General features: G+C 43.9%; 2 protein-coding genes across 9 annotated transcripts; one reads left to right on the top strand and one right to left on the bottom strand.

Annotated features, from left to right (window-relative positions):
• The first annotated feature begins 1,064 nt into the window (after window positions 1-1,064).
• On the top strand, window positions 1,065-4,774 carry LOC139028430 (ras-related protein Rab-7a-like). Its single transcript, XM_070445819.1, has 4 exons — window positions 1,065-1,076; window positions 1,468-1,572; window positions 1,716-1,913; window positions 4,198-4,774. The coding sequence occupies exons 1-4, from the start codon at window positions 1,065-1,067 to the stop codon at window positions 4,297-4,299; spliced, it is 417 nt and encodes a 138-aa protein (XP_070301920.1). The 3' UTR covers window positions 4,300-4,774.
• LOC111969872 (host cell factor 1) lies at window positions 4,165-17,760 on the bottom strand. 8 transcript variants are annotated; one of them, XM_023996220.2, is made up of 28 exons: window positions 17,612-17,760; window positions 16,255-16,449; window positions 15,347-15,495; window positions 15,038-15,198; window positions 14,688-14,896; window positions 14,489-14,573; window positions 14,245-14,351; window positions 13,849-14,028; window positions 13,385-13,711; window positions 13,052-13,200; window positions 12,768-12,947; window positions 12,396-12,620; window positions 11,907-12,014; window positions 11,584-11,800; window positions 11,366-11,496; window positions 10,849-10,987; window positions 10,499-10,710; window positions 10,009-10,344; window positions 9,429-9,861; window positions 9,207-9,340; window positions 8,714-8,975; window positions 8,258-8,563; window positions 8,066-8,154; window positions 7,820-7,954; window positions 7,552-7,737; window positions 7,103-7,400; window positions 6,915-6,978; window positions 4,165-6,785 (listed from the first exon to the last, which is right to left on the bottom strand). In XM_023996220.2, the coding sequence occupies exons 2-28, from the start codon at window positions 16,442-16,444 to the stop codon at window positions 6,746-6,748; spliced, it is 5,052 nt and encodes a 1,683-aa protein (XP_023851988.1). In that variant the 5' UTR covers window positions 16,445-16,449; window positions 17,612-17,760; the 3' UTR covers window positions 4,165-6,745. The 8 variants fall into 8 exon arrangements, with proteins under 8 accessions (XP_023851988.1, XP_023851985.1, XP_070301655.1 ...); XM_023996217.2 differs by having other exon boundaries at window positions 9,207-9,343; window positions 17,612-17,759; XM_070445554.1 differs by having other exon boundaries at window positions 9,207-9,343; window positions 9,429-10,344.
• Window positions 17,761-17,886: the final 126 nt, after the last annotated feature.

Here is a 17,886-nt window from a genome sequence, read left to right as displayed (position 1 = left end):
AATATGTGATWAAAATGTTTCACTGCCATCTTTGATTTTTTGTTGTTGTAGTTCTCCAATTTGTCATTGTTATTCTAAATATAAAAAACAGAACAACAAATATTTGTTCTACTGTTGCAAGTGCTTGAAACACCATAACATACCTTTGCTGTCTTATTTTATCTTTCCTATTGGAAAAGATAAGATCTTTCCTATTTGATACTCTGATAGCCCCTTCTTTTATAGATATTGTGATAATGATATCAAATGATGAATGTATTTATCAAAGTAAGATCAAATCTATGATATGATATACAATCTTGATTAATCATGGCATGGTGACGATGGTGACACCTTGGAACAGTGAGAGCTGATAGAACTCTAGCAGGATTCCAGAAATCATTGTGTCGGCCCATATATAACATCATATGACTGACCACCCTCTGGTGGAGGAACTGTTTCAGTGGCTGCGGGTCTTTCATTTCAAGTCGTCTTCAATCAATGGTTAATTGGCTTCATTCACCTTCATGTAATTGGCGCCGTCGTTGAAGCACTTGCCAAGGCGCCAGGCTTCTAGCAGCTTTCTGCACTGGGGTGGGATTGTGTGAACCTCAGTGAATGCAAGATTTAAATCTCTGGAATTTCCCCCCAAAAATGTAACGTCCATTGAAAGAAACTTCAGTACAAATTGTTCAAGTCAATAACCAGGTGAATAAATGTGGGCAAAAAAGGAGGAAATTTGTTTCGAATTGGGGTTGTGCGCACTGCCAGGAATAGGTTTTACTTCGCGTTGCCCTCTGATAAGAACCAAAGACAAACGTGAGATAAAATCTATAACATAAATCTATAATTATCTCAGATATTCGATTTTTTAAAGTCCTTTAACCAAAGTTGTTGCCATTGTTGAATATGTTTACAGAAATTGATGGGACATAACATAGCAGGTAAATTGAAGACAGGGAAAGGGTGCACGCAGACAGTCTGTTTTCATATCAGATCGGCTACGACACGTCTGAACTCATGACGGAATTGGGCAAACCTAAACCTCGGCAATTCTGTATAAGGCCGAAAAATAATATTAGACAATGCTYGCCAATGTACGTTTGTCATTATTTATAGTTGCCATATGTGCCCCTTAATTTAATGCTATTTTTCTCTGGAAAGGAGCTTGGAAAGGGTAGATCACTTTCTCTTTGGGAATCCCTTCCTTTTTTCTGAGACGCAACATTGGGTCAAATTATGCTACTGTAAAAAAAACGGTGTCAAATTACTATAAAGTTCATAGTTATTCTACAAGGTATTGTTTGTGATAGCAAAGTATCAAATAACGTTRATATCATAAATGTAATTAATCAATGATAATTGCATCCATATCACTGTTGTGTAAAGTGAACTGTCATACAATTTTGTGTGTGACACAGTCCCAAAATGAGATGAAAGGGGAACTCAGTGTGTGCTCAGGGTGGGGAAATCCTTCTTCATGAACAGATACAGTATGTAAATTATTGCTTCACTGACATGTACCTAGCAACCATTGGGCTTGAKTTTCTCACCAAAGAAGTGAGCCTAGAGGGAAGTGCAGTCATTCTGCAGGTGAGTYCTTGTTTGTGGGACTTATTATCTTAATTATGTCCAATCTGTCCCAGCACATTAAATAATTGAACAACTGTCGACAGTGGCTGCTACTGTCTTTTCTCAGCTCATAACCAGACTCATATTAGTCTCCCTTCATTCAGATCTGGGACACTGCTGTGGCAGAGAGTTTCCAGTCTCTGGGTATGCCCCTGTATAGGGGCTTTCACTGTTGCCTAACTCTGTTTAACATCACGTCAGAGACCTCTTTCTCTGCTCTGGAGGTTTGGAGAAAGAGTGACCTGACTGACTTTCCATTCATTGTGATACATAACAAGACTGAGCTGAGCAACAAACGTGATGTTAGTCACTAAACATTAGGGTACATCTTAATGATTTTCAGTGTTTTTTCCTCATTTTCTCCACTCCTGTATCGACACTGATCTGAAAACACAAGATAGGTGAAACATAGTAGCGGAGGCCCTGAKCCAAGGCTAACCTACCAGATATTTGCCTTCACTATACACACACACACTGAAGAAGGTTGACACTGAAACGTGTCTGACTTCACTAGAAATMACTTGAGTTATTTCACAATAGTGGAGGTGAAGGAAGATGAGAAGAAGSTACTGAAATGCATTGTTAGTGGAAATGTCCTCAGCCTGATCTCTGTAACCATTAAAAAGAGCTATCTGTCCAGAACAAGCTAGCCAATTGGGTTTTCTTTCTTGCAGGTGTGCCGGAAGCAAGCTGTGCTGTGAAGAGATACAGTTGAAGTCGGAAGTTTACATACACTTAGGTTGGAGTCATTAAAACGAATTTTTCAACTACTCWACAAATTTCAAATTTGTACAAATTTGTGCATGACAGAAGTAATTTTTCCAACAATTGTTTACAGACAGATTATTTCACTTATAATTCACTGTATCACAATTCCAGTGGGTCAGAAGTTTACATACACTAAGTTGACTGTGTCTTTAAACAGCTTGGAAAATTCCAGAAAATTACGTCATGGCTTAAGAAGCTTCTGATAGGCTAATTGACATCATTTGAGTAAATTGGAGGTGTACCTGTGGGTGTATTTCTGTGGGTGTATTTCAAGGCCTACCTTTGAACTTCGTGCCTCCTTGCTTGACATCATGGGAAAATCAAAAGAAATCAGCCAAGACCTCCACAAGTCTGGTTCATCCTTGGGAGAAATTTCCAAATGCCTGAAGGTACCACATTCATCTGTACAAACAATAGTACACAAGTATAAACACCGTGGGACCACGCAGCTGTCATACTGCTCAGGAAGGAAACGCTTTCTGTCTCCTAGAGATTAACATACTTTGGTGCAAAAAGTGCAATCAATCCCGAACAACAGCAAAGGACCTTGTAAAGATGCTGGAGGGGTCACAAAGTATATCCACATTAAAACGAGTCCTATATCAACATAACCTGAAAGGCTGCTCCAAGGAAGAAGCCACTGCTCCAAAACCGCCATAAAAAAGCCAGACTGGGACATGGGACAAAGATCGTACTTTTTGGAGAAATGTCCTCTGGTCTGTATGACAACGAAAATAGAACGGTTTGGCCATAATAACCATTGTTATGTTTGGAGGAAAAAGGGGGTGCTTGCAAGCTGAAGAACACCATCCCAACCGTGAAGCATGGAGGTGCCAGTATCATGTTGTGGGGGGCTTTGCTACAGGGGGACTGGTGTACTTCATCAAATTGGATGGCATCATGAGGAGGAAAATTATGTGGATATATTGAAGCAACATCTCAAGACATCAGTCAGGAAGTTAAAGCTTGGTCGCAAATGGTTTGTTTCAAATGGACAATGACCCCAAGCATACTTCCAAAGTTGTGGCAAAATGGCTTAAGGACAACAAAGTCAAGGTATTGGAGTGGCCATCACAAAGCCTGACCTCAATCCTAGAAAATGTGTGGGCAGAACTGAAAAAGCGTGTGCGAGCAAGGAGGCCTACAAACCTGACTCAGTTACACCAGCTCTGTCAGCAGGAATGGGCCAAATTCACCCAACTTATTGTGGGAATTGTGGAAGGCTACCCAAACATTTGACCCAAGTTAAAACAATTTAAGGCAATGTTACCAAATACTAATTGAGTGTATGTAAACTTCTGACCCACTGGGAATGTTGATGAAAGAAATAAAAGCTGAAATAATCATTCTCCTCTACTATTATTTCTGACATTTCACATTCTTAAAATAAGTGTTATCCTAACTGAACCTAAAACAGGGAATTTTTACTTGGATTAAATGTCAGGAATTGTGGAAAAACTGAGTTTAAATGTATTTGGCTAAGGTGTATGTAAACTTCCGACTTCAACTGTAGTGGCACAGTACTGTGAGGGAAGAGCCAAGGGGGACATTGATGTGGCAAAGCCCTTTTCAAATGCAGCCAGGACAGCTTTTACAACAGGTGAGCGAGTCAGCGTTGGTCTCTTTGGGGCTTGTAGTTGTGAAAGTGATGAGTGCAACCACTAAGACTGATGTTTATTCAGTAGTTTATTATCCAAACTATGGCATAAAAAATGTATCCAACTTGGAATCACTGTGCATTATAGTGCTAGTGTATCAAACTATCCACAATGACTGGAAATAATGTGATGTTTAACATGTTTATTTTGATGTTAAAAGATACATTACTCCCTACAGTACAAAAAACACACATCGGAAAATACAGGACAATTCCAGATAACCTGCAAACAGCCGGAAGAAATACACAAGTGTCAGTGCTAAGACCAGCACCTGCCCCAGTGTGGGAGGTAAAGTTCTGATAGACCTCGGCACTGTGCAAAAATAGTGACCCGGTAAAGGTACGGTGGAAGAAAAGGACATATTTGTATACCACATGGAAAGGAACAAACTCATTAAATGTTTTTTAGTTTTTTTAGATCCTTCAGCTTATGGTCAAATTAAAGGCATTACTACTAAAATCACTGGTTGCATGCATTTCTAGTTTTGCTCAACAGACACTGACACGTAACAAATCATGGATGTATATGAAACAGGGGTTTCATTATAGAAATAAATCAGGATTATCTGGAGACTAAGGTGATGCCAGAGAAGAAATTAAACCAAGGTGCAAGTACTACAATCTCAAGAGGTAACACATTCTCCCTTGACTTCACTTCTTCTCTGGTCATTTCCATTCTGAAAACTCTTTATTTCACCAACTACTGAATACAGTCATGTCCACTCCAAGATTTCCCTCTTTATAAACTCTGTGATTTATCCTGAAGACAAATGTTTCAGTAATGAACCTTGCTGTGTTTCAGACTTGCAAATCTGTTTAATAAATGCAAGTCATAGCAATTGAATCAGGGAGTTTTTTTTCTTTCAAGTCAAGACACAAAAGGCAATTGAGAGATGACCAACATGTAAAAACATTTTGGTACAGGTAATTATAAAAAAAATGCCCAGATGTTATTTTATTCTTGCTCTGGAAGAACTAATTAACAAGCGAGTCCAAACTCTGGCTATGCTTCTTCCTTCCCACCAAGACATCCCAATTTAAAGGTATACTTTTCACAATTAACTTGCACACCTCACCTCTATAGTTGTTAAAATAAGAGCCTAAAAAAAGAAATTTTAATTGGATTTGGTGGTTCCTTATCAGTATAAGGAAAGAAAATCTACTACTATCATTTTTCTGTCTAACACAGGGATCACCAACTCGATTAAGCCACAGGCTGACTTTTTCTTGAGTGGATGGTCGGGAGGCCGGAATATAATTACAAAAAAATGTGTAGACTGCAAATTGACCGAAAGAAGCCCAACCAGATATGACTAAAACAATKATTTCAAACCTTGCTTACATGTGTATACAATCACGTCTCTATTATGCATGGAAATACTTTGGAACAGATTTCCTAAATTAAAAGTCACTTAGAGCTGATTTCCTGATGTTTTTACAGCATTATGTCCAACAACAAAAATATACAATTTTTTTGGGGGGGGGGGGCCTAAACGTGGGCCGCCAGTTAGGGACACCRGTTATAAAATAAATGTGCGGGGAAAGAGGGAAGGAATATGAGAACTGCTCAGATTTTTCTTCATTATTTTTTCATGTTTGGCATACACACAGTGATACAAGCATTGAAAGATGTAGTAAACAAAGTAAAAGCACTCCTCTCCCTGGGTCTGTTTCAAATTCCCTTCAGTCCTATTACATCTGGGGTCCTAGTCAGAACAAATACAAAAGTCTTTATTTTTCATACCCTCTGATACAGCATACAACTGATCGAACCAGGATTWAAAAATATAGTGGCTACTTCAGCACTGCCACCCGTCTTCCCACCAACACTTGAAAACAATGGAGACGAACAATAGTAAACAAAACAAAAAAAGTAGTTGATGTTTTAAAAATGCACAGTGACAAGGAAAAGCTTAAAAAAATACAAAAATAAACTACACAAATATCTTCTGCATCAGTGTTTGCTAATTTCTGGGGAAGATGTTTGCAAGATGTGTGTATGCTGCAAGTTTCAGTCSTAGAAAAGTCGGTCTCTCACTACAAATGTTTTCCTTCGTCATTCGATTCGTTGTCCTCTTCATAGCATCAGCCCTCAGTTCTCATCTCAGGGGAAAAGCACACTGATGAGATTACGAGGAGACTGGAGTCCAGTATGATATCTGAATCGATTGGTTTCTTAAATTAAGCACATTTCTCCTTGAGGGAAAAATAACCCCTTTTGTTTGTTTTCCCATTTTTTGATTGTTCCTCCCATCTAAACTAACACCACCACTGCGTCCTGTTCAGCACATCCTCAAACTGTACATCAGCTCATGTAGTCTCTATACACTTCCCCCACCAAAAAAAAATAACATTAAGCTCAGGCAGGCTCACAGCTTGCGAAGCTGTTAATGTTTCTCTACAATTGCTCAACTACTGAAAGTAGCCAAAAAGATGTAGAATAAAAGTAGCTAGGGGGAAAAAAAGTTATGAAGTAAAAGCTATAATGTGCTTTTTTAAATTTGTGTTGCTCTAGAAATAGTGGGACAAAGGGGTCTTGCCTACAGAACCATATCTCTTATTGACTTCCATCTAGGGTTTCTGCTGCCATTTTGTTTATGTTGCTGGCTGGATGTAGGTTAACTTGAGGATGGGGTGAAGTCAGGATGAGGATGGAGGGATCAGTCTTCCTGGTCAAAAAGGACAGCGGGGGGTGTCATCTGTGTGATCTCACTGGTCCGTTCTTGCTTTCTTTTGACCCGCAGCCTTACTGCAGGGGCAGACAGAAAGCAAAACATTTATTTAAGATAACTTGCCATTGTTGAGGAAATATTCATCCACAACCAGTTAGTGATGATAATGTGTGTGGAATGTAGGCTAGATGGAACCAGGTACTTACYCATCAGGCGAGGAAACTGGTCTTTTTGGGGCAGGTTTTGCCGAGGCTCCATCTTTGCTGGACTCTAAAAAGGGGAAAATCCATTAAAGAGAAACCGTACTTAAACACTTAAAAACAAGTACAACCATAATTAMAGAGACGCTGCTCCATTTTGCTGAACAGCAGAATTTAAATGAAAGTTTACCCACCTTGCAGCCATCGGACTTGTGTGGCAGGGCCGTAGCCCTTCTCGTTGCGCGCAGCTATGCGGAAAATGATGGCGGGCTTYGTGGTGTAGTCTATGTGGGCATTGGAGAGGCTGGAGGACTGCACCAAGCAGGAGGGGTTGGGCCCACAGTACACCCGCATGAAGGCCAGCTGGGCTGGGGTGGAGGCCTTGGGCTCAGCTGTCTGGGTGCTCTGGATGGCCAGGTACACAGAGTACTCAATGATCTTCCCTGATGTCACTGAGGGAGGCTCCCAGGTGAGGTGGGCACCATCTGGGCTCTGAGAGGGAAAAGATAGAACCGTTGTTTTAACACAAAAGCAGKAGAAAAACAATCCACATTCCATCAAGACTAGAAAAACTACAACCTCTGATTATTTGTCAAGGGTGCCCTAAAATAGTAATTGTTCTGTGACTAGTTTGCAGTTTTACCTTGCTGATTTTGATGGCACAAGGTGCTCCAGGGAAGCCTGGTAAACAAGTCTTAAAAGCAGATATCTCTGAGAAGGAACCACGACCACAAGCGTTGATGCCAGCGACACGGAACTTGTAGGCTGTGCCAGGCTGCAGCTCCATTTTCTTCATCTGGTTATAGTCTGGGATGGCGCCCGAGTCATCCTACAACACACACAGCGTTAGTGCTGCACTGAACTCTGATCTCAAAGCCATAAAAAGGCATGAATCCAGCTTTAAGGCTTACCTCTACTTGAGAATCGTCCTCTGGGATGAAGAAGTGCGTAACCACCATGTTTGTCACCTTGACGATGCCAACGTCAAACCACTGGTTCTCTTTTTTGACAAGAGTCTTGATAGGGGCTGGTTGAGGGTTTAGRTTCTGTATATGACCGTGACATAAAAGGGAGTTGAATGGCACAACATGCTTTAACATTCCTCTCAAATTCTGATCAAACAGGCAGGATACAAGCAGGACATTATGGGTACTCACCCCACCCTCAATGCCATTGGCCACCTCTGCTACAGCAGCTTGCAGCTTGGCTGGACTGGCAACAGCCAATGTGCTTGAGGGGGCCAGGGCTGCAAGGGGACAAGAGGGAGAAGTCAATTTAAGACCTGGTGAAACAGTATTAGTAAGAACAAAGAATTATACTCCTAAAAGAGAATTTAAAGAAATACTTACTCTCAGTGGATGTGCGCGGCAGCAGTGATGCCACAGCGCTGGAGACAGCTGCAGCCATCTCGGGGTGCCCGTTGCTCTCAGACGCAGGGTCGTTGAGGCTGTCTGCGGGGGCAAGGCCCTCAGTGGGTAGGGCCTGGGCGTTTCCTTGCTGCTGGGCCTGAGCCTGGGCCTGGGCCTGAGCCTGGGCCTGAGCCTGGGCTTCCTGGAGTTGGTGCTGCTGCTGGACCAAGGCTGCCAACTCCTGCTGGGTCAGGACGATGGGGATTGTGATGGCCTGCTGTCCGGTCGAGCCAGAATCACCCTCGTCTATGCATGCAGGGAAACACAGTTTGATTGTGAGATTGTTGCAGTTGGGGAGCTGTTGTCTTCACACACATTTAAAGTCTTGAGATGAATCCATTATCATTTACCAACAATTGGCTGGTAATACACTGCCAATCTGAGGCCCAAACTTACTCATGACTGCCTGCTGTGCTGCCTGGAGGACTGCCTGAATGGCCAGGGCCTGGGCCTCCTCTGTGGCTGCAGCCTGCGCCGCTGCCTCCACCGCTGCGGTCACAGCCAGCTCCTCTGCAGACAAACCTGTCCCCATCTGTCCCTCTGCCAYCTCTGGGGACAGCCCAGTCTCCATAGCTGTCTCTCCCCCCTCCGTGGCCGCGTCTGTCTGCATGGGCTCTTCTGTGGAACCTGCTGCACCCTCAGTGATCGACAAAATGGACTGGAGATAAGGGTAGAAATGAATGAGTGCAAATTCTCAAAATGGACAAGATGCATGAATTATTTCCATATACATTCTATTGATTTTGGGCATTAGTTGCTGATAKTTTGCCTAACCATGCCAGTGAGTCATTTTGAACTAAACTCTTACACTAGCAATTCCACAATTGTTATGCTATCAGTAGAGTATAGACTGGCAAAGCATTGTTAGTTCAGTTAGGGGTTTCTTTACAGGTACTGAGGGSCCCGGGGCTGGTGTGGACTGGGTCACAGTAGTGATGGCTCTGCTCTGGATGGTGGCTGGGGTTGTTTCTGATGCAGTGGTGGAAGGAGTCTCTGTACTGCTGGTGGCACTGTCTGCTCCATCTGCTGTAGGACACACATGGCATGAAATATAGCCCTAAACATCAAAATAAAACCATTAAAAAAAAAAGTTTGTATTCTAACGCTATACCTGTGGCAGTAGTTGCCGTGTTGGTGGTGCCAGTCTCGTGGGTTTCACAGGGGGGGTTGGAACACACCCTCTGCACCGTCCCTGTCTGGTTCCCGGCCATGTTTGAGCTGGCCTGGGACGGGGTGTTGGTGGTCCCAGTTTCGTGGGTCTCGCAGGGTGGGTTTGAGCACACCCTCTGCACAGTGCCAGTCTGCCCATTACCCATGCTGGACAAGGACTGAGTGGCAGTGTTGGTTGTGCCTGTTTCATGTGTCTCGCAGGGTGGGTTTAAGCACACCGTAGAGCCCACGGCTGGCTTGGGACTCTGCACAGTTCCAGGCTGGGCTGAGCCCATGTTGGAGCATGCCGTGGTGGGGGTGAATGTGGTGCCGGTGCTCAGGTTCTCTGGWCCCTGGTTGCCTGTGGCGGTTCCGGAGGAAGAAGAGGTGGACGTCTGAGGGGGAGAGGACAGAGATGGGGGATGAGAGGATGAGCTACTCTGGACAGTGCCCACTTGGTTAGACCCCATGATGGAGTGGGCGATGGTTGAGGTGTTAGTGGTGCCCGTCTCGTGGGTCTCTGATGGAGGGCTTGTACACACCCTCATTGCCCCGCCCATGTCAGTGGAGGCGGTCGTTGCAGTGTTGGTGGTGCCCGTCTCGTGGGTCTCACAAGGGGGGTTGGAGCAGACCCTCTGCACCCCACCTATATCGGAGGAGGCTGTGGTTGCGGTGTTGGTGGTTCCTGTTTCGTGGGTCTCACAGGGGGGGTTGGAGCAGACCATGGTGACAGTGCCAGGGGCATCCCCAACCTCAGTGGAAGAGGGCTGCTCAGAGGTGGGGGAGGCCAGGAAGGACACAGGCAGGTCCTGCACTGGCTGGGCCTCAACCCCGCTGGGGGTGGTGATGAGAGTCACCTGGGTTGGCTGGTTTGCAGACTGCAATGAGAGCACATCCGGTATTGATTATGACGGAGAAAACCCAATCAAAAAGTTCTCCACATTGTGCAGCATGACATTTCATGTTCCAATTCTCAAGAACATAATCGGAGCTATAGCTACATATCTGTATTAAGAATAGCAGTCGGCTTACCATGGTGGAAGTGGAAAGGGTAGTAGCTGTGGTCAGACTGGTCTGGGCTGCTGACACAGTGATGGCAGTGGGGTTGATAACTTGGCTGGACAGGGTGGCGATGGTTCCCAGGGTGGTGATTGGAGTTGCCAGAGAAGCATTGGCACTGGCTACAATGCTCCCTGCCAGACTGGAGGAGACTGTCCCTGTGACAGTCCCCAGGGTGGTGACACCTAGGGGAACGAACAAAGCACTAACTCAACAAGGGGCAGACAGCTGGAACTATGCTTAAAAWYAAWAAAAAATGTAACCGCATACTTATGAATTGAACAGACGGCACCTGCTTGTAATTATGAAAATGTTATCCATACCAGTTGTTCCCTTGACGACCAGTGTAGTTATATTGGGCTTGACAGAAGACATCGTGACCGGGGTGACGAGTCGGACTCCACCCATGGGTACAGTGCGCAGAATGGTGCCAGGTTGGCCCGGAGCTCCCTTCAAAACCACCTACAAAAACCAAGGGGGAGGTAAAATAATATAATTGAGAAGCTAGGGGGCACTATTACACTCATCCACTGGGGCAAGACATTTGATACAGCCAAATGTACAGTATTAGTAGCACTAATCAACAGAGAAGATTCAAATATAGTCCCCAGAGGTATGCATGCATTTCAACTGCTCCAAACACTGCTGTACTTAACCGTATGATATTTATCAAATATAACCAAATATAAAATGCCATGTGACATTTAAAAGTTAAAAGGCACCAATGTCAAAACTGAAACATCTCAAATTGTTTCACATAGCCTATAAATATTATGCATAAACATATCATATATGCATATTCTACAAGAGGTTTTAAGGGTCATCATTTCTGTGAGGTACCTGTGTCAGCCCTTGCTGGCCAGTTGCAGTGCCAAGCTTGGGCATGGTAGTGATGATTTTGCCTGGAGTGCCAGTGGTCATCATCTTGGTGGTGATGATGGTATAGGGCGTCTTCCCTGTGCTGCTGGTCACTGTTAGCAAAAAAACAAACTGTCAGCATATGGTCCTCTTGTATTGTCCTGAATTGTCCCTGAAACATGAAGCCAGTGGGTTCTGACCTGTTGCTCCAGGCTGGGTCATAATAGCAGACATAGGGATGGTCTTGATGATGGTGGTGCCCTGTTTGGTTGTGGTGGGCGACATGCCGCTGATGTTCAGGATGGTCGGTTTGTTCCCTGTTCCTCCTGCCTGGGATGTGGTGATGATGGTGGTGGGCTTGCCGTCCGCTGAGGTCACCAGCTTCAGTATGGTGCCGGCAGGGAGAGAACCCTTGGTCTATGGGAGACAAAGTGGATTATGAACATGATCAACTGAAAGCAGGCTGAGCCTGTCCGTGGAGTTTTAGCTACCTCCTTTTCCTGCTCTCATGCAGATAGCTGACCTGTATGAGCTGTGTGAGAGGGTTAGTGGAAGCCTGGCCTGTAACAGCCGATGTCTGCACTGGCTTGGTTTGTACCACAGACATCATCTTGCCAAGGTTGGAGATCTGCTGACATAGGAGAGAGACTCAAGTTTATGAGTCATCAGAAAACATCACAGTATTTGGCGTCAGGAGATCATGTGTCATGTATCATGTGGACAACTGAACTGAGTACGGCTGAACTGTGAGTACAGCCAATCTAACTGACCCTGACAGTCATGCAGATCTATGAACTCAAGCTGTTCCTTATCTTGGAGATCACGGGTTCATGCCTAGGCCATATAAGATTCATCTGATACGGGTGGGGGACAAACAAAAAAACTGCCCAAAGTGGGAAACTATTTGTCAGTTCACAGCATGCATATCAAATTCTTAAGTGGGATCTTGTTCACAACCTTCTGCCTGTATTCCCTCCCCTCCATGTCCTGTAAGACTGTCTAGTTCTCTCACCAAAGTGCCGCTGCCTCCCATTGTGAGGGGGCTCTTGACSAGGGTGATGGTCTTGGTGACTCCTCCCACCATGGTGGTAACCACCTGGTGTTGCTGGGCTACGGTAACCGTGCCCGACTTGTGCACAGTGATGATGGGTCTGTTGGGCGAGTTGGGTGACGATACGGTCGCTGTGCCCAACTGAGCTGCAGCTGTCTTCAGCATGCGAGTGGCTGGGTTACTAACCTGGAAGTAGAAAATACAAAATGTGTTAAGGGTGTAAATTCTAAACTGGGCCATGACAGCGACTACCTGACAAACCCATACATTCTGCCATTGAGTTTCTTTTTTTTTTTTTTTACAGACTGATATTGTACCACGAGAGGGCCMTACCATGAGAGGAGATGCCATTTTGACTGTGGTGGAGCCAGGGGAGACAGCCATGGTTTTGACAAGGGTGGCACCTGCTGGAATGTTGAGTACAGTGCTTGAAGAGGGTGGGATCTTTTGTGTGGCTGCTGCAGCTGCAGCCAAAGCTGCCATGCCACTCATCTGAGGGCTGCTGCCGACTGGCTAAAAGGGAAACAAACAGTCCTGAGTGAGACAATACTCTTGGCATTACTCTCGAGACAACTTTTTATCCTTGAATAACAAAACCATTTCACAATTGTCCATACTGTTCCTTGGGCGGTCTGAGCAGGAACAACCATGCGAACTCCTGGAAGAAGTGATGTCACAGTGACAGGGGATTTCGCAGCCTGGTTGGGTCGCACAGTGACAAGGGAGGTACCCGTGCCAGACGGAGGCGCTGCAACCTTCAAGATAGCTGTCAAAACAACAGAAAACCTGCTCAGTATATAGAGCCTTCGAGGTCTGCTTTTTACATACCATTTGGTATACGGTTATCGAAATACAAAGGGCTGTAAAAATGAACAATGAAAACTGTMACAATAGTACATAAAATGGTACAAACAACCTCCACTGAACAAGTAGGACATCCATGGTTTTACCTGGCCCACAAGCTGTGGAGGCAGCCAGCGGGCTTCTGGGCATGTTGGGAAGGATAGTAGGGGAGGAAGCCTGGGGCACAATAGTGATACCTGTGTGTGGTAGGTTCTGAGCAGAGGGAGCAGCTGTGGCTGGGCTCTTAGGCAAGTTCCCTTGCAGAGAGGTGGCGGCATTGAGGGCCTGCGAGGTCACAGCAGTGGCAGCTGGAATGTCGTACTTTTGTAGCTGCAGCAGATAGGTGTCTGCGGTGGACACAGCGCCCCAGCTTACCTCCAGGGAGTTGGTGTTGGCACGGACTAGCTGCACTCTCGAGGGAGCGTGTGGCCTCTCTGTAACCAAAACATAAAATGGTCACATTTCTTATAAGCAATCAACAGAAGCAGAGAAAMCCTCGCCAAGAGCACAGTTGAGCAAATACTGTGGGCTTGCTTTACCAGAGTAAATGAGCAAATAGGAGTTGACTCACCTGTTTCAAGGTACCAGAGGTCTTTACAGCAGACTTGGTTGTTCCATGCTTTACGGTAACCGTCACGGCCACTCCAGACATACAATCTAGAGTTGATGGCCACAGAGCAATGCCCTGCCCGGGCCCTTGGGATATTGTCCTCCAGAGTATCCATCACCACTGATTCCCAGGCCATGGAGTCTGGGGTAAAAAGAAACATAAGGTTTACATTTTATTTTTTGACAGTAATATAACTTGACCACCAGGTGACACTGCCATTTACCAATGAATGTTCACTCAGACTGAGTTTGTTGGAGTCGATCAATTCATAATACACAAATCAAATCTAGAGAAACAATCAGTGTGTAAGGTTTAATGCAAGTAGTAGCACCAATAACAGAAAATGGAGAGACGAACCGAGATTTAGGCAGGCCAGTGTGTTTGTGCACTTCCATTCCTTCTCATGTGTGGCCACCTTCACATCATCCATAACCAGGGGAACCCATCCCCCAAACACAAACATCCTACAATGAGGTAGACAAAGAGATGAGAATCAAGCAGTCATCATAAATAGGCTACTGCTAAGAGATTTAACCAATTGTTATTCCAGAGATCTAAATGATCATAATATAATTTTAACAGGTATTCAGGGAGATCTCACTTGTTTGTGATGGTGGTGGCAGAGTGAAGACTCCTGGGCAGAGGTGCTGTGCCATTCACTGATGGCTTAGTCCAGGTCAGGGTGTCTGCAGACAAAGCAAGATAATTTAGATAATAGACCGACTACTGATTTATGCGAATAAAAGACAAAGAGTGATTATATACAATAATATGGTAATACTGTTAACTCAGGAGGCTACCGATGTCAAGGGTCCATAGATCTCCCAGACGACAGCCACTCATCCCTCCATAGATGATCAGGCGAGATTTCTTGCTGTCCTTTTCTGTGTACACTACGGCAGTGTGGCTCTCGCGAGGAGGCGGCAAAACACCATAAGTAATTGGTATATCCCAGCCCACAACACTGGAGCCAGCACGAAGCTCCAGGGTGTACAGATCATTTAGGTATCTAGTTACAAAATAGAGATTTCAGTCAGAAAGTATTTCTAATTGCTRACTACAAACTATCTGTTTGCTTCCATTCCACAGCATCATTTATCCCGTTACCCCACTGGTCACATTTCACGTCTCCTTCTTAAGGCATCTGTACCTGGGGATGTTGTTTTTGGGGTCCTCGCTGTCATTAGCCAGTCCTCCAAACAAGTAGCACTTGTTACCCACCAGCGAGAAACTGTGACCAAGTCGAGGACATGGAGGTGGGCCGTTTTTGGGAGTCTTAGCTTTCAACTTTTTCCATTCCCATCTACTGGCCTGAACAAAAAAAGCATATGCAAAAGATGATAGCATGCTGTAATCCATTAATCATAATCTACTTATAAGTACTTAAAAACTGCCATTTTACCCCTGGCTTTAGCTCTACTGATGTTATAGCAATAATGTGGTGTGAGCATTCCATTACCTGTAGCTCATAGAGATCATTGCTGTATTTTCCATATTCCACCATTCCACCAAACACCAGAAGCCGGGTGCCATCACAAACAAAACCATATGCAGCACATCCAGGGGGAATATCACCACGAACCGCAGGGATAAACCATTGGTTTGTTGCTAGATTAAATAAATAGAGGTTAGTCTGTGTATAGACAGGTAGACATTGTTGGGTGGTCAAGTGCTAGGTAGGCCTATGATGTGAAGCAAATGCTCTTTTGAGTAAATATTTACTCAAGCATGTTCCAAGCATCTGACAAATGTAGCCTGCATCTTCTTGTTTGAAAGTGTCACATGAGAAGTGTATGTTCTATGCATTGTACTTATATGTGCATAACCCAAAGTTTAAAAACATCAACTGAAATTTCAACTGTAACGTCATTGCGCTCTCATAAAAAAGTWACATAAAATAATAATAATTTAACACTTATAACTGTGCATGTTGACTACATAAGTCTTTCTTAGGACCACARGTTGAAAGAACTACATTTGTAACTCGGGACAATATCAGTACAGTAAAGTGAACAGAAATTGAGTGCATCCAATAATTGAGTGTTCAAAACAGTGCTCCTGTCTTCCATTTTATTTTAGCGCGCCATTTTCATTTGTGCGCTTTCAGTTCTTTGCCACCAGGCGGCGACAGTTTGTCAGGTAATGTCAGACTACATTTCTCTAAATCTGATCTCCAGCACACTACACAAAACAGGCTGCTAATCGTGACAACCACGGGCGAATGCACCATATAGAGGGGCCATCGGATTAGAAGTCAAAAAGTATAGTAGAATGACGCATCTCCTACAGTAATTGRTAATATCAAATAAATTCGTGTATGGAGAGTTGGCAATATGCAGATTCGGCTGCATGGTGAAGTTATCTTACCTGTGTTGTAGACATGCAACTCATCCACAATTCCTTCATTTCCTCCTCCAAAAACAACCATCAATTCCTTTATAGCAACGGCTCTGTGACCATGTCTGGGCCGAGGGACAGGGCCAGACCATCCCAGTACCCGCTTCCATCGTGGCTGTAGAGTTGAACCAGTGGTCCCAGACACCATGGAACCAGTCATGTCCTCTTCAAAAAAAGAAAGAAGGGTTGTTTAAACAAAAAAATGAGCGCTCCAAAGCAAGATTGATGACAAGTTCTGATCAAGTCTATTGATACTTGCGAAGTGAGGATAAAACTATGACAAATTGTGCAGAGTGAAAACTGCAGGTGCAATCGAATGTTGGGCCCAAACCCGATGCATTGAGAGCGTGCATTTGAAAAAAATAATATTGTATTTGTAAACTCCAGGGAAGTCGCCATTTTACTGACGTTTCGCAAAAAGGAAAAAAGCCGGCAATTATAATAATGAATTATGATACACCTAATAGCTACTCACTCTAAAGATAAAATGTATTCGACATCACAACTCAAAGCATAAAAGTTATATTGCACGTCCTTAGAATTTTTTTGTCCGTTTGCATCTTGCAGTTAAAGTTTTGAAGTAACCCTAAAGTGCCACTATGGGAGCCGCCATCTTGTATAACAACCAAACAAACCTCCGCCAGTCTGAAAAATGGCGGAAGAGAAGACAAATGAAAGACATAACTTACGTGTGTTAAATTAAGCTTTAACCTACTGCTTCAAGTGTACTAGCCATATCCCACTACAGTCCTATWACTAAATATGTGGATGAAGTGTACCACTAATAATACACGCAAAGCATTTGCAATTAGACCCGTTTGTGGATTGCTATTTTCACGCTTCTCTGGGAGTCGCCATATTTGTCACATTCATTCAATCTATCGCCGCTTCTGCTTTCCATTACAATTGTATACATCTTTCAAGTGGGATCGAATGTAATTTCTCAGATGCACAATACCACGTGAAATCTGAAACTTTCACAACACATCAACTAGAAACCAGCGCATGCACTACAGAGTTATGGCTAATAGACTATCGTAGCCAGCAAACTCACAATGTTAGCATGGCAGGCTTATTAGCACCGCGTCATTTAACAAGTACATACAATAGTTAGATAAATATAAATGRATTATATAGCCAGTGTAATGTAATTCAATATGTAACATTTCAAATAAAYTGTTGTTATTTATCATGCCGTCTCTGGAATCAGCCATCTTTTCGAAAATCGGCCTACTTTTAAGCTCCCTCAAGAAAAATGGCCGTACAGTTCGCCACAACAAAACACCTATATTTACCAAATCTGACGTCCATAATACATATTACTTACTTCTTTCYATGTACTATTTCCAATAAGACGATTTGGGTGTCTACTCATGAATCACTAGCCCAAATTCATTCGATTTGTGAAGAAGTATTCCCTCTCATGCCTGCCTGGAAGCTGCCATCTTCTTGATACCAAAAGGGGAGGAAAACAGCGWTTTGGCGTCACCCAAAACAAACATGGCGACTGGTATAGAACCGCAATCAATTAATGCATATTGGACTTAMTTAAACGTGCGTTTTGACTTCAAAACAACCTACACAATTTAGTGTAATATCTTT

The sequence above is a fragment of the Salvelinus sp. IW2-2015 genome, linkage group LG11 (assembly GCF_002910315.2).
Source record: "Salvelinus sp. IW2-2015 linkage group LG11, ASM291031v2, whole genome shotgun sequence".
Taxonomy (NCBI): Eukaryota; Metazoa; Chordata; class Actinopteri; order Salmoniformes; family Salmonidae; genus Salvelinus; species Salvelinus sp. IW2-2015.
The sequence above is the reverse complement of the archived record's forward strand: the minus strand, read 5'-3'. Positions and strand labels throughout refer to the sequence as shown.